Here is a 22322-nt window from a genome sequence, read left to right as displayed (position 1 = left end):
GACATTTGAGGTAAGCAATACCAAAAGAAATCTTGCACTAAAAACACAACTGAATCACATAAGCATGAACAAAGGTGAATCCGTAAATGCCTATTTAATGAGAATTATAGAATTAAGGGATCAATTGTCTAATGTTGGGTATGAAATAAACAGTAAGGAATTATCTCTAACAGCACTAAGTGGCCTCCCAAGTTCATGGGAAACATTCAAACAAGGCATTAGTGCAAGATCAAAAATACCAAAACTAGATCGACTAAGATCTGACTGTTTACAAGAAGAAGCCAGGCTGTTACCAAAAGGAATTAAACAAAAATCCTTAGATGAAGACATACAAGTTCTTAATACAAATACAAAGAATAAAGGAAAGAAAAAGAACTACAAAAGAGAGAAAAATTTTCATGGGAAAGGAAAATATAGAAAAGATACTTCAGAAGACGAATGTTTTAGATGTGACCAATAGTGGCACTATGCTGTGAAGTGTCCTGAAAGAACAAAGAAGCACGCATCTTATGGCCATGTTGGAAAAATAAACTCACAAGAAGAATCTGAGAAGTTCTTATTTTATAAAACACTATCAAATCAAGTATCAAACAAATCAAGCACCTGGGTAATTGATAGCGGATCATCTTGACAAATTACAGGATTCCGAGAAAATATGGAAACTATGATAGAAGAAACTGATTAAGAAGTGACCATCGGAGATGATTCTACACATCTTGTAAAAGGTGTAGGGACCTGTACCATCAAACTAGAATCAGGCATGAAAATTCAACTAAAAGATGTCCTATACGTACTTGAAATCAAAAGAAACTTAATATCTATATCGACTCTTGAAGATAATGGATACAGAGCACATTCATGAATAGGAGAGTTTTGGCTTGGCATAAGTCAACACATTTAAGAAAGCCAAATCTATAGGAATAAGGCAAGGTTATCTATATAAATTGTGTAACGAACCTAAACAAGCTCTCATTCTTGAATCTCCCGACATAAATGAAATTTGGCACAAAAAATTAGGGCACATACACTTTCAAGACTCAAACTCAATGGATAAATTGGTAACCGGACTGCCCAAACTAAACTCCTCACATTGTGGAACATGCAAAGGATTTGGTCTAGGGAAAAACACCAAAGGATCATTTCACACCAGTTCAAGCAAAACCAAAATATATTGGAACTAATCCACTTTGACCTCTGCGGACCTATGTCAACACCTTCCAAGGGAGGGGCCCTATACTATGTAATCTTCATAGATGATTTCTCAAGGGAAACATGTATATATTTCCTAAATGTAAAGAATCTGAGGAAATCCTAAATAGATTCAAAGAGTTCAAAGCTCTAACTGAAAATTTCTTTGGAAGGAAAATCAAGACCTTGAGAACTAATAATGGGACAGAATAGACTTTAGAATTGTTCAAAGAATATTGTGCTAGTTTAGGGATTAAAAGAGATCTCACTGTACCCTACAATCCTCAACAAAATGGGGTAGCTGAAAGGAAAAATAGAACTATTGTGGAGGCAACACAATCCATGATGTTTGAATAAAAATCTAGATTCCTCCTGGGCAGAAGCATCTAGAGCAATTGTTTATATTCAAAATAGATGTCCTCATTCTCATCTTGATAAATAAACACCTGAGGAGACATGTAGTGGACATAAACCTAACATAAGCCATCTAAGGATCTTTGACTGCCCAGTGTACATTCATGTACCCAAAGAGAAGAGAATAATACTAGAACCCTCTGTAAGAAAAGGAATCTTTGTGGGATATAGTGAAACTTCAAAGGCATATTGAATATTGATTCCTGGACAAAGGCAAATAGAACTTAGTCAAGATGTAATATTTGAGGAAGATATTGCCTTTAAAAGGGCAAAGAATTATGATGAGTTAGAAAATCAAAATCCTATCATAAACAAGGATATATATTCTACTCCTAAAATTCAATCAGAACATCATGAAGACACCTTATATAAAAATCCACCTAAATTTGAGATTCAGAATGAGTGTCTCGATGAAAATCAAAATACCAACAAAAGAAAACAACCACTTCGGGCTAGGAAAATTGTGAAGGAAGTTGAAAACTTTGCAACACTTGATGGTACATTCAGAGAAAGAAAAAGACCCCACAAACTAACATATAATGCATTAATGAGTGAAATTCTTGACTTTGAACCAGTCAATGTTGATGAAGCCCTCAAACAACAAGCCTGGAAAGATGCTATGACAGAAGAATATCACTCCATTCTAAAGAATGATGTTTGGGATATAGTTCCTAGACCAAAGGGAAAAATCCGTTGTTTCCTGAAATGGTTGTTCAAAATCAAACATGTTGCAGATGGTAGCATAGAAAAACACAAAGCACGTTTCGTTGCTCGAAGATTCTCTCAGAAGGAAGGCATTGACCACAAGGAAACTTTTGCACCTGTAGCTCGATATACCTTTGTTCGAGCTGTGTTAGCCATTGCAGTAGCGAAAGGTTGGAAGGTTCATCAAATGGATGTTAAGACTGCATTTCTAAATGGAACAATAGAAGAAGAAGTCTATCTTGAACAACTTGAAGGATTTATAGTTCATAATACAAAATCTTATCTATGCAAACTAAAGAAGGCTCTATATGGACTTAAACAGGCTCCCTGAGTCTGGTATGAAACAATTGACAAATACCTCATGAGATTAAAATTCTCCAAGAATGTTGCTGATCCAAATCTCTATTTTAAATGTATTAATGGTGATATGCTAATTTTAATTCTTTATGTTGATGAACTATTACTCTGAGGTGAAGATCATCTTATTGCTCAATGCAAAAGAGATTTAACTTCAGAATTTGAAATGAAAGATTTGGGTGTTCTATACTACTTTCTAGGATTGGAAGTATGACAAAAACCTGATGGTATCTTTCTAAATCAGGGAAAATACACTGTTGATATACTTAAGAGATTTGGAATGTTGAACTGTAGACCTATGTCCACTCCCATGGAGACAAACTTGCACAAAGTAAAAGAATCTACATCAAAATCCAGATTTGCAAATCCTACACTTTATAGACAGATTATTGGGTCACTCATGTATTTGGTTAACACTATACCTGATATATGCTACGCTGTGAATGCCTTAAGTCAGTTCATGTGTGAGCCTCGTGAATTTCATCTTGTTGCTGCTAAACATATTTTGAGATACCTACAGGGTACTATTGGATATGGCCTTAAATACAAGAAGATTGATCTTGATTTACATGGATTCATAGATTTAGATTCGGTTGGCAGTGTGGCAGATCGGAAGAGCACATCTGGTTATTGTTTTAGTTTAGGATCCGCTATGATCTCTTGGACAAGTAGAAAACAATCCTCTATTGCACAAAGTTCTACTGAAGCAGAATATATTGCAGCAATTTTGGGAACTAGAGAAACTATATGGCTTAGGAAGTTGATTGTGGGACTATTTGGAAAATCTCTAAAGCCTACTACTATTCTATGTGATAATCAAAGTTGTATTGAGCTGTCACAAAATCCAGTGTTCCATGATCGATCCAAGCATACTGAAATTCCTTTTCACTATGTCAGAGATATGGTAGAGAGGCAAGCAATTCAGTTAAAGTATATTAATACTAGTGATCAAATTGCAGACATTCTCACCAAGCCTCTTTCCATAGTTAAAATGGAACACTTCAGGAAGAAACTTGGTATGATTGAAATGTAATTGAGATTCAATCTCTATATTTATTTCATTTGTAAAATTATATACTAAATTTTTTTAATGTGTAAACTCTTTTTGTCATATGTGTGACTATGACTTATGGACCCTCTTCCTGTGTACATTACATTAAGGTGATGATCTTTTTGATAATGTACACTTGTATCTAACATTGTGAGGTGACTACTTTACAATGTTTCCTATCATGATGGATATTATGTGACATGATAGTAGTATCTCTAGAACATTTTGATGGACATCATGAAATGTGATACCTTTACACATCATCATGTTCTTTATGAGATAATCATGGTGAGATGCCATGAGTTATGATAGACATCATGTGACGTGATGTTACTGCACATATCATAACTAGGGTATATGAATGTCATGAGATGTGATATTCTAAATATATTTTTGATGTCACGAGTAAGGTGATATCTAAAAATTCATCTTAGTTATCTTTCCTAGTTAAGAGGTAGTGTTAATGTTTAGTGTCGGGCAGATCTCTTGAGACTACTAATTATAGTATATATAATAAGATATCAACCAAACGCGTGTAAGATGAAATTCGATACACTTACGTATTGCAGATCGATCACTTTATATATATATATATATATATATATATAGAGCAGTCACAATTAGTTAGTATTAACTAACTAATCAGATCTTGTATGAGATCAAATTAGTTAGTTAATACTAACTAATTCTCTAAACAAGTCGTGACTCTTGAATGGAAAGATCATGACCGATCTTGAGAGGCTCTATTGAAGACAATATATATGTGCATCATTTGTTGTGGTATTGACATCGAAATCAATGTGTTCATTACCTATAGCAGATCGATATCCAGCATTGTCACTTATTCTCACAAGTTGTTATTCAAGTTATATTTGCAATAGCAGGTCGAAGTTCTGTGTGTTCACACAGGCCAAGATTCATCATTAGAGATTGACATTATCTCTGATCAGATTCATCATTGCAGATCGAGATTAAAGATTCAAAGTTTATATTCTCAGCAGATCGTGCTTCTACATAAAGTCTGATATAAGTTTAATTCAATTACACTCGTGCTTGGTGGAACTCATGCTCTGTGAATATGCAGATTGGTGGACAGGTTATGCTTAGTAGTGCTTGGTGTATACTCGGTGTACTTGGTTGTTGTTGTTTCTACTCAGTGGTTTGGTTTGCCAATTGGTGTTCTTAGTTGTTTGACCAGCCGACTTGCACATTTAATATGTATTGCATATGATCGTGACATGGATTGACTGTGGGATTTGTGAGAACCTATTCTTGGTCTTGGTTCTTTCTCCTAGGTGTATTTAATGATGGTTGTAAGCCAACTTAAGGCATATTGTGTTTGTCTTGAGTTCTAGAAGTTTCTATATGTAATAGGATGACTTGTGGACATGCAAGTATAAAGGAAGGGTTTGGGGTAGTGTTGTAAGTAGTGAAGAGTGAAGGAAGGTGGGAGGTAGTGAGTCAGCTAGAGAGAAATAGCTGTGAGGAGCGAAGTTTAGCAGAGCTAGTGTTTGAGTGTAGGCTTACAAAACAAGAAAGGTTGCTTGGTGGCTTGCTAGCACAAGTTTAGATCTTTTTTGGGGTTTCTACCAGATTGTTGTGGTGTCACAAATCTAGGCTAGCTAGGGTTTGTTTGGATTTTGTGAGATCTTGCAGAACTGCTTCTATAATTGCTTATGTATTTGGCCATAAATGGGAAGGCCTTATAGCTCAATACATTGCATGTAACCAATTATTGATGAATAATGAAGTTTAATTCCTATTGAATCTTGTGTTGTGTTGTGCTTCCACTGATATTGTTTAGCAGCTTGGCTGGGGATAGTTTGTTTTCAGACCCTCCAACCTAGTGAGTGTTGTGTCAACATTAGTTTCCAAGATTGATTTAGGACCCTGGTGTCGGATTGCTCGAGGAAGATAAATAAATTTATAAAGTCAAGAAACAAGAATTAAGTTTAATTATTTCATATTTTTACCAAATGAAATTTGAAAGGTAAATATTAAAACTGATCATAAATATTTGGTTTTAAATTTATAAGATATGATACATTTAAGGTAATGAATTCCTTTTTAATGTAAACAATTCAAGATAACTTTTGACATTGTTGCACATAAATTTAGTCAAACAATTGTAATGATTGACGAGACCGAAATAACAAGTACATGCAAATATAACCAATATTAGAAAATAATAAATCGCACAGAAGAGAACACAAGACACAAAGATTTAATGTGGTTCAACCAATCCCTGGGCTATGTCCACCAACAATGAGTCCAATATTCTTTTTATCCAGTGATTACAACCTGATTACAATCTATAATCCCTTACAACTTAATACTGCTGCAAGAAGCTATAATCTCATTACATTTTATGAAATTCTAACCCTAAGCCATTTTATACAAGCTTTTTGCCACTTACAAATTAGGGATAGAATAAGTAGTCCAATAGGAAAAAATAGTTGACGCCTTTTACAATAATAAATTAAGCTGAGCTTTTAGGGGCGTTGCCCTCGAAAACCCTTGCGGGACCCCCCAAAGGGCGCTGCCCCTTGACCCTGTCTTGGGGACGTTGGCCCCAAACCCTTGTAGAAATAATCTGGGGGGAAACCACACCGCATAAAGTGGGAAAAAAAACCTCTGAGTCATTTTGGGCTCAACATGACAACAACAATTTCATCTTAGTTGGTCAAGGATGGTTAGTTTATAGGTTCATTCCTATGTTCCCTCGAGTTTGCAAGACAAGAACAATAGGGAACAATTGGACGATTTTTCAAGATGGCAAAAAGTTTGCTGATCTTTGGGGACGGGGGGGGGGGGGGGACGACAAATGGGGACAACTATATAACAATATGGAAAATTAAAATATAAGAATCAACAAAATTTATATGCCGAATTTGTGTTACTTTGAGAGTCATAGTCTAATTTGTTCTAGAAGTCAAAATCAAAGTCCCCTAGGTGTCCCCAAGTCTCTAAGACATTTCCGGGACGGGGAGGGCTGAAAATATACCGGGGACCTGTCCCCAAGTTAGACTAGTTCATTCCAAACCATAAGATATCCGATCAAATCCCAAACACAGTTAATTGGCACTTATTCAAGCGATATAACAGGCGGAGTTCTTACGATGTTAAAACCATCAATGTTTCCTTCTCATATAGACTGAAATAAGTTGTAAATTTCTGTACAAGCTCGGAAATCTTGAGCTTTATTGGTTTCACTTCTGAACCATTCTTTAGAATAGGCGTAATTTTTCAATTTTTTGCATCAATTAAAGGCTAAGGCTGTTTACTTATAAAAAAAGTGTAAATATTAAATAATTATCTAAGATTTTAGAAAATTAAATCATTAAATAAGAACAACGCTGTCGGAATGAAACCAAAAAATTATTGAATTGGTGGGAGGCATTGGATTATTATTTCTCTTCAATTTGATTTGAGATTTTTCTCAGATTGTTTCTTCACGTATGTTCAGTACTTTTTCTGGGCACACTAGATCCATGAGACCTTATCTTGGGCTCACTAGGCAGCGACACGCCACCACCTATGGTTCTTAGAGACAATTAGGGACTCTCAGTCAGCCTAGACCCTATCCTTTGGGGTTGGATTTCTTTCCTCAGAGGAAAGACCCTTAGTCTTTTCCTGGTCTCTTCCCTTTGTTTCCATTTATTGCTTTCTTTGTTGCTTTTTCTCGGACACCATTTGTTGTTCCTACTGGGTTGGTTTCCCTGTTGTATTTTTCCAGTCCCTTAGACCCTTTTGCTGGTCTCTTGTTGGACTTTAATAAATTTATCTTATCCTATCTTGGGATTTGAAGCCTGGGAATCGCCAGTTTGAGCATTGAAAAATCTGCTCCAGATGGTTTGGGAAGGAACATCCAGTTCTTCATCTAGAGCTGATTCTTTCTCAAAATCTGAACAGTCTTCCAGAAGCCTGGTTTTAACTATTCAGGGGTTTGTGGTACCTAAAATGTGGCAAACTTTAATTGTCGTCATTATTCAACTGTTTAAGTGGCTGCATAATATCTGGAATGATCACCTCCTATGTGTTTCATAACCTTAGAATGTTTCAAATATTAACGTTAAACTCGAATTATCATTGGTCTTGTTGCAGAATAAACATTCGGAAATTATGAAATGTGATAAATGTTTTTTTTTGGCATAATGATTGTGGTCTAAATTTGGGCATAATATATTCTCCTTAAGTGGCAATTTAAATCAAACTGTTCCAATGCAACCAACAGACACTGCAGCATCATTAAGGAGTTAATATATATCACATTGGAGTTTTTAACTGAGCACTAGGCGGCAGTAGGTGTCTCATAATATCAAATGCTTTCATAATATTGAAGAAGGTTTATCTGGTATTGGGCAGTTATAGTTAGTGGATTGGTTTGCCTGCAGCAGTTAAAAGGTGGTCTTTAGTATGTGATTGCTGCCTTCTAACTGTTTCTGGAACATTTCCCTCATACCACGATCCTTCTGTAATATTGGTGTGTGGTATTTAGGTTTGATAGCTATGGATCTCATTTTAACATTCGTGTTTATCATTACCCACTGTTTTATTTGTCTGTTATTGAGCATGTATGTGGTAGAGATATTAACTCTATCTGGACGTTTGGTCTTACATTTGAGTCCCACCATTCATTATTGTAATGGAACTGAGGAATGATTGACAGAGACTGAAGCGTGTACCCATTGTTGGGTTTATGTGCAAAGTTCAGTTTCATTGTGCTTTGGCTTATAAGGTGGTTAGGGGAGGTTACAGGAATCATACGAGGTGTTTCAAACTATAGTCTGCATATATCATATCTATATATAAAACAATAGCAGTGCCCAGATTTCAGAAATAAGGTGCAGTTTCAGACTGTGATTTGGGAATTTAAAATTCGTAAACTATGCAATTTGTAGTAGGTTAGAAATAAAGTCAGCATTTCTATAATTTTGCAACCAAGGATGAAATATATGATTTAATTTGTAATCCTATTACATTGGTATTTAGTTTCAATATGATCATTCTATTCTGAGCAAAGAAACCTGCCTTAACCTCTAGTTAAGATTGATTAAGCTGGAACACTATATTTATTCTTTCACGCAAACTGTTTGACAAAAGAACTCTGAGTAGAAAGGTGAAAATTTTGAGGTAAAATCTAGGCTGTGTTTTTACAAATCTTTAGTGTTTATACTAGTTGGTTTGTTTATTTTTGAGATTTTAGGGAACTTGCCCAACAAATTTGAAGAGAAGATTTTCTCATCCATTGTTCAGCTTTTTGTTGTCATTAAAGCGACAAATATTAACACCAACGTGTATCCCTTGTTCCTTATGTTAAAATGGTATCAAAGTTTGATCTCTAATCCTCTTGTTCCTACATCTTCAAAGCTTGATACAACATTGGTTATATTGTAGACAGGTATATTGATTTGGAAAAGAGTTCCTTTAAAATAATGCAGTTTAATTGTTAATTGATCATAAACTTATTACTATATACCCATCCATCATCTACTTTATGTTGGCAAGGATCTGTAATGAGTTGACATAACCTTTTATAATATAGATAGGAACTTATCGAGTGTCCTCATTTTGAAGCAAAACTAATGTCAGCAGGAATCTATTTTTTGAATGAATTTTTAAGGACTTCTAATATTACCACCCGCTTTAGTGTTGGACTATTGTTTAGAACCTTTTCCTAGTCATTTTTTCAATGTTCAATGTTGAGACAGCCAAAGCAGATTGGTGGTTGGAAGGCCAAGCTTGATTTTCTTGGTTACCACAGGTGCTTGTCCTTTAACCATGTGTACATTTGATTTTTTGTAGATATCAAGAAGCAATTGAAGAGATAACTAGAAGGATGGGTGCAGGGATGGCAAAATTTATTTGCCAAGAGGTATGTGATTTTCGCATTCTTTTTTAAGGTACTTGATTATTTAAATTTTTTAGCCCTAGTTGTTTGTAATATCTATAAAACATGAGGCTTTCTGTCACTTGATTCTCGAGTTATTATGGTGCCATGAAAAACAACCCAATAAATTAGCTAATAAACTACTGTGTTACAAGGCATCTTTTAATAGAATTCAACATGACAATCCGTTGCATATTCATTTACATAATGAAACAACAGAATATTGCTCTTTTATTTCACTATGAACAGGTAAATGTGTATACGTAACCATAACATTGAGGATGTAATCTGTTGACCTGCAATCCTTGCATGCACAACTACACAGAATAATGGGGGCACATGCACAATCAATAATGTGCATTGCACCTACAAATCAAGTATAACACAGCAATAGTCACAATGCTGGCCCTTGTATTTTTATTTATAAAATGTTTGATAGAGAGGTACATATTTTAGGGCTTACCACTTCTTAATGTGAGAAAACCCCTTATCAACCCAATTCTTAATATATGCTAGGTGGAAAAGATGCTACTTGAATAATAACTAGGAATAAGGTATAATAATATGTTGTTACTAGGTAAACAATATGCACTTCCTCTTAAAGAGTTTTGTCCCGAAAGCTAGTAAAAGATACTAACTAGAAAAAAACAAAGTGGGAATGATGCTTTTGCATATTATGGGAGTAGATGCTAAGAATGGAACCCATTGCCACCAAATGACAAAATATGACCTAAATAAATCCACTAAATAATACATCTTTACAAAAGCCGTACACGAGAGTGGGGGCCTTATAGTGTAAGATTGTCCTACTGCTACAATCTTCTAAAAGTTGGTGCTTGCTATTTCCTTTCCATTTGCTTGTTGACCGTGCTTCCAAATAAAATTCTCTCTGAGTTTCATCTTCTGCTATAATGCCTCTCCACTTTATATTGTATATTCTAACCATAACATTCCTAAGTAAATTTACCTCTTTCTCAATAGGTCCCCTCTATTCCAACAAAAATTGCCTTGCTTACCATAGAATTTTTTGTCAATGGGATGTTGTGCACCACCTTTCTGAAACAAGGTTATATCAAATTGGTGATTCATCCTATGCTTGTTTGCCTATTGCTTCGTTTGATTTGCACTTACTGTCAAATTGTCCTTAAATGATGTTAGGACATTCTGAATTTACTCCCATGTGCCAGTGCTGCTGGTACCTTTTTTCTATGAACATCCAGATCCAAAGACCAAAGAGACTTGTAATGATATAATGCTATACAAACATAGTGGTAAATAGTGGTGCCCTAGTATTTTAACAAGGACAACTTATATACACATTCACCTTGTGTGATGATGCCAACTTTTGTGTTCTTCTAACTAAAGCTAGTAGCGATATTCCTATATAATAAAAACCCACAAGTCCAACAATTTGAACTTGAGACTATTCTACCATTGTCTATGCCCAAGAGGTCTTGGGAAAGCATCTCCATGGATATTGTTGGAGGTCTTCCATGGATCAAGTTTGAGTATGATTGTCGGAATGTCCTGATTTTTGGGTTTTCTTGCTTTGTAGTTTGCACTGACCTTCTGAGTGCGTGTCAGCATTTTCAGAGTGGATATTTGATGTTACCAGTAAGTTGAAATGGTTTAGTGGAGTTATTGATACTTTTGATGTTATTTCTGGCTTTTGATGAGGTTTGTATTGATGTGAGTTTTGGTCCACTACAACATTAAAAATCAAATACTCTTGTTTCAAAGTGAAACATCAAACAGTCAATCTCTCTTGATATAAGATCATCTCTCATGCTAAGCTTGCAAAGTAAGATTATGAAATGACTACAAGGGTCCATCAACTATGGATACTCGCTCAGTGAAATATGTGATATACTGGTAGTCACTTTAAGGGACTTAGCTATTTGTTCAATGGATATCAACTGCTTGCACTTCAAAAGATTTAGCTTCACATTGTGCAATGAAAATTCAAAATATAGTTTTTGACTTTTCAACTTCAACTTCAATTTATACTACTTCTACTCCTAACTATGAATGCAAGGAATCATGGATAAAGATGTAGCTTAATCAACAACTCCATGCACCTCATGCAAGCTTCTAAGGAACACTTGAATGGTTTTCAAATCAATATCTCCCTTTCGATCCCATCAAATGGATGTGAACTAAAGATTGCATATCAATTGAAGTCTAGTGCTCTCAATCATTGGTTTAACACACAAGGCACTTCTACCATCAACAAGAGGCTAGTGTGTAATGTCCCCTTCTCCAAGACGAGATTTAATGATAATAGTCTAATATAGTTAAATATATCAGATTAAATAATTTAATAAATAAATACATGTACAATTATAATAACATTGATAAAACTAAATTTTATATATATATATATATATATAATGGTTGACACATATGTCTAAAACTTAAAAGGGATTTAGTAATGGTTAATAATAATATTAAATAGAACTAACATATAAAATAAATAAATAATAAATTATAATCTAATATATTATAAAGTTGAATAAACAAATACATAAGAAATAATTTAGATAATAATAAATCATAATCAAGAATATATAATGATAAATGTTTAAACAAAAATAATAAAAAGTCATGATTATAACTTTTAAGGAATAGTACATTTTGGAGTCTTACGATGATGAGGCATGAGTCATCTTTAGGACATGACTCCTCATCTCAAATATGTGATATAAGAGATGGCAGAATTCTTGAAGGAAAGAAGATAGGAAAACTAATAGAAAGGGAGGATAAGCAGGCTGAAGAACACACAACCACGGGAAGAATATACAACTAGCACTTGCACCGGGGTAGGGTGCAAGTGTATAGCCGATAGATTTGGGGGTTTGATTTGCTCTGCTTTGGTTGTCTTCGTTTGTGATGCAGGCAAGGGATGAATAACTAGGGCCAAAGGCACACCCAGCTATCCAAACCACCCTGCAAGAGTTAATACAACGGAAGCAAACACGAGGAACAACACCAAGGAAAGAGAGAACAAGGATATATTTATTGATTCATCAAATATTCAGAATACATGCCCAGCTGTAAGGCCTTCTAGGTTACGGCCAATTACAAATGTATAACTTCCAGATCTCCAAATCAGCTTTTTAAATCCACATATCTCTTTTCTTTTGAACTCTCCCCAAAAATCTGCCCTAACCCTAAACCTAAACACCCTACTTATACTTGCCAAAATGGCTTACGGATAATTCTAGAACATAGAGAAACCACAAGTCGGCCCTCATCAAATATAATTAACTATACCAAAATTAAATGTGAGCAAAGTCGGCCCAATTGGAACTAGGCAGAATGAACTAATGTACAGGATTACAAAGAAACCCAGGATGCTCCTGCATCAGTTTGCATTGAATATCATTAATATTCACTTGGAATTTATACACAAAGTATTGGAGCTACAACATAAGACAGATAAAACAATTAGATAGGCAGAGAGATATCCTAACATTCAAAGCTGTTATTCCATTTTCATTTTTTTACAGATGGTGTAGCACCATTTCTTAAAAGATCTATTTTTTATTGTCTTTGTATGTTGACACAAATTAAGGAGTGTAGGAAAATGATGATCTTAGGTCATTACTGATTATCACTTTTATCACAGATAATCTGCCAGCTGGCTGTTTTTTCTAATCAATGGTTGTTACATTTGATGAATCATAAATGAAAACTAATAATGTATGAACTTCGTCATAATGAATATCATAATCCTATGAGCAAGGCTCATCATGTTGGACTTATATGTATTGGCTATCTCTCTACATAGTATAACAACAATTATCAATAATGATCCAATAAGACATAATAGCTATTACAACAATAAAAATAATCGTAATAACAAACTTATTTCATTGTCATAATAACAAACTTCTTGAACTCTCTCATTTTGGTGATGATTCGAATCAAAATGTTGGTATACAAAAATTCCTCACACAGTGGAATCGGAAAATATATACTTATAATTACAAACTTATGTCATTACAATGTTCTTTGTGCACAAAGTAGCTAGTACTGAAAGGTGGTGAATGAGAATGTACATACCTGAAGGTGTGGTTTCCATGAGGCCACAGCGTGGGCTAGATCTGATCAATTGAATTCGGAAGAACATTATCACCAGGGAATCTCTAGAAGCACAACCGATCTTCTCGATAAGATCTTTGTCCACTCTATGGTTTATTACATGGAAAATCAAATTTCTCACAAGCCTTTCTAATTTTTCTCAACTCATTACTTCCTTGCAGACCAGAAATATTTTCTTTATCTTCAAATAGAGCAAGATCAATGATTGGAAGCTCACATGACATGATCTGAATATTGCAATCTTCAAAGGGGAAGATGAATTTGCATGTTCAGCAGCAGGGATTTGATATCAGTGTTGACAACTGAGCCAATTTTTCCAGTGGGTGTGGTTTAAGTGCTCTTTTTCTGTTTGTAATTTTTATAATACTTGATTTTTATCAAATCATTGTGTGAGATAATATATTTTAATATAACTTTGGCTTCAATATTGAGTCTTGAGGGAATCAAATGATCTAGAAATTCAGTGAAACTCTAACATTCCAATCAAATTTTGTACAATTATGTTACCATTCCATTTAGCAATTATCCAACTTATAGTTTTAATTTGGGGTAAAAAAACAGAAAACAACTTGATTAGGCAGTTGGGCATAATATTCCTACCTGTTCTGCAACTCCCAGGCCAGTTTGTTCCTTCCACCCACATTTTTTCAAGAGATGGAAGTGAAATATTCATCCAAATTCTTAATTCCCAAATCCTATACACCAGATTTCACAAATTACAATATAAACAGACCAAGAGAGAACAAACAATTACAAATTCTATGGTGAATATGATTGTGACGCAGAAAAAAAGACTTTTGACTGCAAAGTACTTAATTCCAATTGTGAGATTTGGAGAAAATACAACGAATAGATTTCAGCAGTCAGGAAACTGCCTATACACTAAAGAATTGGGAGATGTTAATTATTTCCCCAGTCGGTAAAAGAATACCTAATATGCTGACTGTCACCATACGATTAGAAATGAAATCCAAAGATCGTTTGAATCCTTCAAGCCTCTCTGTGGTGTCTGAAAATCCTTAATCTAACAATCTCTGTTTTAGGCGGTCCTAAATCCGTAATCTATCAATCTTTGTTTTAGGTGGTCCTGGTGCTTATCTGATAGGTGCGAGACAACGTGGCACTCTGGCCTCATTCCTCTGCAACGTGGGCAGACATATGCAAGCAGCAGGTGGTGGATTTAGACTTAGACAACCCATTTACTGAAATGGCAACCAAAATCTGAACAACCAAATTTCCAGCACCAAATTTTCCATCGCAAGCAGCAGTGTGAGACAATTCTGGCGGCCTCTGGCCCCAGTGAGAAAGCCTATCGGCTAACTAAGAAGACAGGAGAATTCATCTTCCTTAGATAGTAGGTGCAAGTAAACAAAGGAAATTGCAGTCAATATTCTATATATGTTTACGGTCAGGAAGAAGATAGGAGTGAACATAGAATATATTATCTTTAAGAAAGATTCCTGAATACTGGTCAAGAGAGACAGTCAACAATTGATCAGGAACCCAATTCAGTGCTTAGTATACAATCAGCGATTTAAGGAAGGAAGGAAAGGACATTACATATGACAATATATTTAGAATAGCCATGGACATATTGACTGGGATATTGTCTCAAAATCCAGAGTTTAAGGGTATGATATTGCATAGACTGGAATTATCCCTCAGAGACCATCCACACTTCCATAAACAGGCAGACAACACAAATAGAATAGGGACTGCACCAAAGAAAAAAAATGAATCATGGAAATTAATACTAATAGTAACCAATCAATAAATTCATTTTCAGCAAAGCAGCAATAGGGATCACAGCAAATAGAATGAAATGAATTTGATTGCGTAGAAAGGGTATGCATTACGGGATGGAGTAAACATGATACTGGTAGATTCAAGAGTCAACCAAGCACTCAGCAGAGGGAGATAAGAACGTTCAGTCTAGATGAAAGGAATGAACCAAGATAAATAGCAGATAAAACGTAGCCTCATTAACAGTGGGTAATAATATTCAACTGGAATCGTCACCTACAGCACTAGATTGAACAGGTAGCAAGAATATTTCCATCGACTAAAAGATTGTGAAAACAAGAATTATACTGGCTGCTCTATAGAAGCATAAATATCCATGATGGTAATAAACTGCATACAACAGATGGTCAAACATAGTCATATGTAACAAGTCAGCTGGATTCCCATCACCCTCTCCATAAGACTACAATCAAGAGATCATTCGCATACATCGTACAAAGATATCTGGAAATAACAATAGCATGCTAGCAGTCAAAATAAATAGACAACAGCAATAGTGAATCACATTTGTACTTGTTTGAAACATCCATTTCAATATCATCTGTTCTATTACTGAAAGCCATCTAAGCCACTGAATGAGATTCCTATCAGATTTTCAGAGTGATATTACTCTCTAAATAATTAGTTATAGATTAAATTCTTAAAATAATCTTCTTCATCTACTGAGTTTAATATTAAGGGAGTAAATATCTGCATATGATATATTGTAACTGTCTAAATATTTCGAAGGAAGAGTCTTTGCAATGAGAAATTAGTCTCAAAGTCTACAATATTATTGCTGAGACATCACATAGTGGCCCAAATTTGCTCAAGTCAAGCAAGTGACATCGACAAATACTTCCATTCAACTTAAAGACTCTTCATGTTGAGTCTTTTAGAATAATGTTTTATTAACTAACAAAAGTCTTATTAACTATTCATGGCATAATTGCCACTTACACCAACCGAAGAGAGAAAGAAAGAGAAGGCAAGACAAATACATTAGTATCGGTGCAAGTGGAGATTTACAGAGGTACTCCAAACTCACATCGTATAATTGTGAGTACTTGTAGAGAACAAGCCATCCAAATAGCAAGAAGAGGTACATGAAGATATCTGTACATGACCAAAAGAGGTTGTACAATGGAAACAAGCCAAGCAGAATATTATACAATGGAAGTGTAGATCCAAACATAGGAGAAGGGAAAAATTCACAGATTTTAGAGAAAATTGGATGGACTTACGGAGCCTGTACGCAATCCGTACAAGGAACACACAAACCTCACAAATACCATGCACCATATGGTGGGGGAGAAGAGCACAAGTCTGGCCACAGTCGTACGACTTATGATTGGACTAATTGTACATCGTACAGGAAGTGAGATATCCAAGATGGTCATACACCATACAGACGAGGGAGTGGGGGGAGGAACGGTCATCATATGATTGCTAGGCAGCAATTATGCCATGAATAGCTAAATAAGACTTTTGTTAGTTAAATAAACATTGTTCCAAAGGGGTGTGAGTTGTGTCGTCAGTTGGTGACGGTTGGAGACTTAACAATGTTGAGTCTATTTGTATGAAATCTAGAATACGTGAGGGTGTGGAAAATATGGGAACTATTATGCTATGAGATATATATCATTCTATCATTTATGGTTTAATGTGATTCTATGTTACTCATGTTATTGTTGTATTTCATTTTTCTAGTATCATGCAATTCTGTTGAATCTGTATATAGTGTGCAATTTCTCTCAACTTGGGCATCCAACAAATATACTCTTGATCACAGAAGTTGGAGCTCATAGCAAGCTGTGTGATGTCCCCGTTTTTGGCCAGTCTGTGCAATTGATAGAGTTAGCTCATCATAGCGACCCTCGTGAGCTGACAAGGTGTTTTAGGGGTCTCAGTTGATTATTTACTATTTTTAGTAAGTATATTATGGGCAGTTGCTATTTTCAACAATGCAGTGGATGGCTTGGTAGTTGGTCATCACCTGCAGTTAACTAGGTTAATAATTGCATGAGCTCTTTTTTATTTATTATTCATTAAGTTGCATTATTATAATAATAACTTTAAGAGATATTTCTAAAAAACGAGTTAAAAAACGAGTTGGAAAGTTTCTAGTGTTGAGTTCTTTTGGGAAACTTCCCTGATTTCTGAACTGGAGTTTTATGGAAGCTTTTGCCAACGAAAGCTTATAAATGAGTTCATTTCTTTGGGAAAGGCACACTTGAAAATATATTTGCTTTCTGTGCCTTTGTGGCTTTTTCTAATTTCTGACTTGTGAGCCCTTGTTGAAGTATAAGGATCTCGACTGAGAAGTTCTTGGCAATTGTGCTGAAGTATAGAATTGGCCAAATTTCTCCTACTATATCTTCTATGTCTAGGGAGAAGAATAATCTTGAATTATGTCTTCTTGCTCATTTCATTTGGCCAGGGTTTGAAGAAATTCTGAGTTCTTATTTGACATTTGTGCTGAGGTAAACATCTGTCACAATCACTTGCTATGATTGCTATGGTGAAGGAGATAGTCGTTGAAAGGAATTGGCTGCCATAGAAGTACGACACTTAGCATTCAAGGTGAGACTGTTTGTGAATGTTGTTGGCAGCGTTTTGTACCTTGGATACACGTGTGGTTGTGTCCAGCTGAGAACTGCATATCATCAGCAAATTGTATTGGGTGTTAGCTGCGGCCTGCAAGACATTATTCTCCATTCTGTGACCACATGTGCAACCCACGGCTGCCGACTATACACTGGATGTCATTCCTGCTACCGGCTATTGGCCATTGAGGACGTAATAAGAGACTTTACTGTTGGACGTGAACCTAGGTAGTTGGATACTAACAAATGTTTGCTGCATATTGGACGTCACTCCCCTTTGGCAGGTCCAGCTGTTATGCTTCAGCAAATCAGGTTTTTCATTAATTAAGATTTGGACTTTCAAAATATGATAAGTGTCAAAAAATTCCTGTCTTTCATTAATTAATAATATTCAATGCAATTATGGAGTCATCACCTTCCTTATGGCTCATACCAGGAGCATTCAAAAATTGCAATCAGGTTCTTTGGTGGTTGAAGGTTATTGTAATTTTAGAAGATGTTGTTAAAATTGTTATTTGAACTCTAGCTAATAAAGTGTGGAGAATTTTGTGAGTGTGTTATTTTGTATATTTTTGCTTGTCTTTCATTTATTTTAGAAACAAAAAATTCAAAGTACATATCAAAAAATAATCAAACATATAAAAAATCAGTTTGTGCACCTGTATTATAGTTTGGGTCTAGTTGGGGTTTTTACAGTGGTATCAGAGCGGTTTCCTGCCAGCCTGCAAGAATTGGGCTTAGTTTGGTTAGCGCTTGTTTCGAAGTGCAATCAGTATTTGATTTGTTATTTTCTATATCATGGCTGATGATAGGAGGTTTGAGCCAGGTATGCACTATACTCGAAGGGGATGTAATTTGCTTCTCAGGGAAGGTGAACCAAAGATCCAGTTTGGTAGTCCGGGTGGCGCTGGACCACAACCCACAGATACTGAGGTTGATAGAGATGCCCTGCATGCATTTAGGAATATTGCAGTTGGACAACAACAGAGGACAGATGTACTGCAACTGTTATCTAATACTCTGCAACAGATAACACTTCCTCAAGGATGTAGTAGGGAGAGAGCTTGAGATGTTTCTGTTGGTTCCTATGTTCCACAGAGTTTCCGGGACGGGGACGTTTTAGGGGACGGGGACGTGTTTCCGGTACGGGTACGCGTCGAAGCCAAAATTTAGAGGACGGGACATCAGGGGACGACAATTCAAAACATAGGGGATTTTTTTAATATAGAGACAAAATTCAAATATGTATATCATAACATTGATAAACCATTCACCATAGACATTTTAGAAGATAAATACATGGAATATTATCAAATGGCAAATACTAAGTGTTTCCATTATAACAATATCACATACATATATAGCAAAAATTAAAATGCCTAAAGGTTTCAAGTATCATGCTGAAATCAGAATGAAATAAAGAGAAGTCCAACTAAAATAGTTAGTAAATAGTAAATACCGAACGCAATCTTTCCTCACTAAACACAATCTTTGCTCATTGCTGCTACTGCTCTTATGTTTTTTTCCTTCCTCTTAGCAAGTATGTTAAATCGAAAAATGAGTAGAAGAGTTAGTGTTTTAATGGACCAAATATGGGTTGCATATTGTTATTATGTCTTTAAGATGACTAGGGGCCACACGTACAACAAAAATTAGAAAAAAATGTTTTTTTGGGGATGGTTTGCCTTTACCAGATTGATTGGAAAAAAGGGGACGGCCAGCAGTTTCGGGGACAGATAGGGGACGGAAAAACTGTCCTCGATACTACTGGCCGTCCCCAAGTTTCCTGCCCAAAAAAATTGGCCGTTTCGGAGACGTTTCTGAATTTTTCAAAAAGGGGACGACTCAAGGGACAGCCAAAATCCGTCCCCGCGTCCCCGTTTCGTCCCCGGTACGGGTACGAGGGTAAAACCTCAGGAAACGCGTCCCCGTGGAGCATAGGTTGGTTCTCATAGATCTCAAGTCGAGGATAGAACCTGAGATGGTGTTAGGTACAGAGTTGCAGACTGGGTTCAAGTTGAGGATCGTGGTGGATTAGTTGACAGAGCAGACATTCATGCTGGCACTCATGATAGGCTACAAAGGCCCACATTTTTGAGACCTAAGATGGATGTGGTCAGTATTGAGCCTGAGGCCGCTCCTTTTGCTGATGACGTGCTGGTACATTTCACAGTGGGAGCATTTTAGAGCGAGGCCGAGACCTAAGAGACAACGACCTCGACAGAATGAGCTACAAGTTGCCAGTAAGATGACTTTGGAGCACTTTGATGGTATTGGGAGAGTTACGGATCGAGCTTGGATTCATAAGCTCGATACATGTTTGGCTTTGCGTCCTATGTCTAAAGTGGACACTATCAGATTTGGAATGTTGCATTTGGACGGAGCTGCCCATGATTGGTGGTACCATGGGTTGGTTTCTTTGCAACATGACCAGATCACTTCCTACTAGGAGTTTGTGGATCACTTGACCAAGAGATTTGATAGGAAGGATCCAGAGGTGTACTTCTGTGAGTTGGCTCAGTTGAAGCAGTTTGGTGGATTGGAGAGTTACATCAGTGAGTTCCAGAGGCTTTCAATCATGGTTTATGATATTTCAGAGCGCAAACGAGTGATGTTATTCATGGAGAGATTGATTGAGCCACTCCTTGGATGTGTGAAGTCATTGGACCCATCTTCTCTGTAGTTAGCAATGAGGAAGGCGTGAGACTTGGAGTCCTCTTCTCGAAGAAAGGTTGCTTCGAATTCTTCTGATCTTTCGCTTGATGATGAGGAGTCCCACCAGTTGTTGAGGACAAGGGCAAGTCAGTGGGGAGATCTGATGAGATCTGATGACACTTCTAGAGAGGATTTGAGGAGGCGTTAGCTTTGCTTTTGGTGCAAGGGGCCTTTCTCTAAAGCTCATACTTGTGCGTTAAGGCCAAAGGGAGTAGTGAATCATTGTCTGTGGGTTTACACTGATATGATTAAGGATGAGTCATCACAGCAACATGAGGATGTCGATGAAGATGATCATACTGATGATAGAGTTTATACTATGATGAGTATTTATAGTTTGGTATTTGACTCACATGTTCAGGATTTGCACCAAGTACAGAGTTGGCTTGAGCCTAAGTTGGATTGTTTGCAAGATGATTGGGTAGGCATAATAAAGGAGTGTGTTGAGAACTCCTATGAATTCGCTAGTTAGTGATGTTCCAACTTTTACATCATCAACACAAATATTCGGTGCCATGTTGCAAGTTAGGCTGTGCATCCTGATGATGGCATTGGCATTTAGTTGGTTCAGTGAGGACGGGGACATCACTTGCTTCTTGTGGGATCCCGGTGGAGGTTTTTGTTTCATAATGGATTGCTTGAGGGCAAGCAATTTCAGGGAAGGAGGACTGTAATGTCCCCGTTTTTGGTTAGTCTGTGCAGTTGATAGAGTTAGCTCATCATAGCGACCCTCGTGAGTTGACAAGGTGTTTTTGTAAATTTTTTGCAAATTCTGCTATAAATCAGACTGAGATAATACTTTCTTCTATTGCTGGTTGAACATGATCTTCTATAATTGAACTTGTATGAAGTGTTACCAATAATATAAATATTATTCTAGAAATGTTTTATCTCTGCAAGTATTTGGATAGGGCAGTATTGCTAAAGGAGCAGACCATGTAATTCGTGCGTCCTTTATCCACAAACATACCCTATATAAGTAAGGCAACCAAAGGGCATGTCCCTAGAAGGGGCATGTCCCTATCTAGGTCGGCCTTGGATTGTTTTCTCATAATCGGTGTCAAAGGAGGAATATCTTTTGTTAGTAATCAAGCTAACTAAGATTAGTTAAGTTTATACTCAAATAACTTATCCCAAAGGAGACGCCGATCATGCCTAATGAAGGAACAATTATATATAGGCCTTTATTAGTAAGGCATTCCATGCACGAATAGATCTGTACGATCTGTACAACCAGATCAGTATGAGATCAAAGTTATAGTTTTAACACTCCTTGAATGCATGAATAGATCTGTATGATCTGTACAATCAAATAAGTATGAGATCAAAGTTATAGTTTTAACACTCCCTTTTAACTTGATAATCATACTGAGAGATAACATATCTAGCATCATCAATTAAGATGAATAAGCATAGATTGATAGTTTATATCTATCTGAATCTTCTAAGTATGTGGTACCATCAAACACATGATACTATGTCAAATTACTATACCTATAATATGAATTAT

The 22322-nt window shown here is 36.1% G+C and overlaps 1 protein-coding gene across 1 annotated transcript in view; it reads left to right on the top strand.

The window, feature by feature from the left end:
* The window catches only part of LOC149554664 (squalene synthase 1-like), a 171697-nt gene that overhangs the window by 94218 nt on the left and 55157 nt on the right, over nt 1-22322 (top strand). Inside the window, exon 6 of the mRNA XM_089828724.1 lies at nt 9521-9590. Within this exon, the coding sequence (XP_089684850.1) occupies nt 9521-9590 (70 nt within the window). The remainder of the gene's footprint in view (nt 1-9520; nt 9591-22322) is intronic.

This window comes from Cupressus sempervirens, chromosome 5 (genome assembly GCF_028749045.1).
Source record: "Cupressus sempervirens isolate cs-2001-9-10 chromosome 5, ASM2874904v1, whole genome shotgun sequence".
Lineage (NCBI taxonomy): Eukaryota > Viridiplantae > Streptophyta > Pinopsida > Cupressales > Cupressaceae > Cupressus > Cupressus sempervirens.
This window is presented reverse-complemented; position numbering and strand designations above follow the sequence as displayed.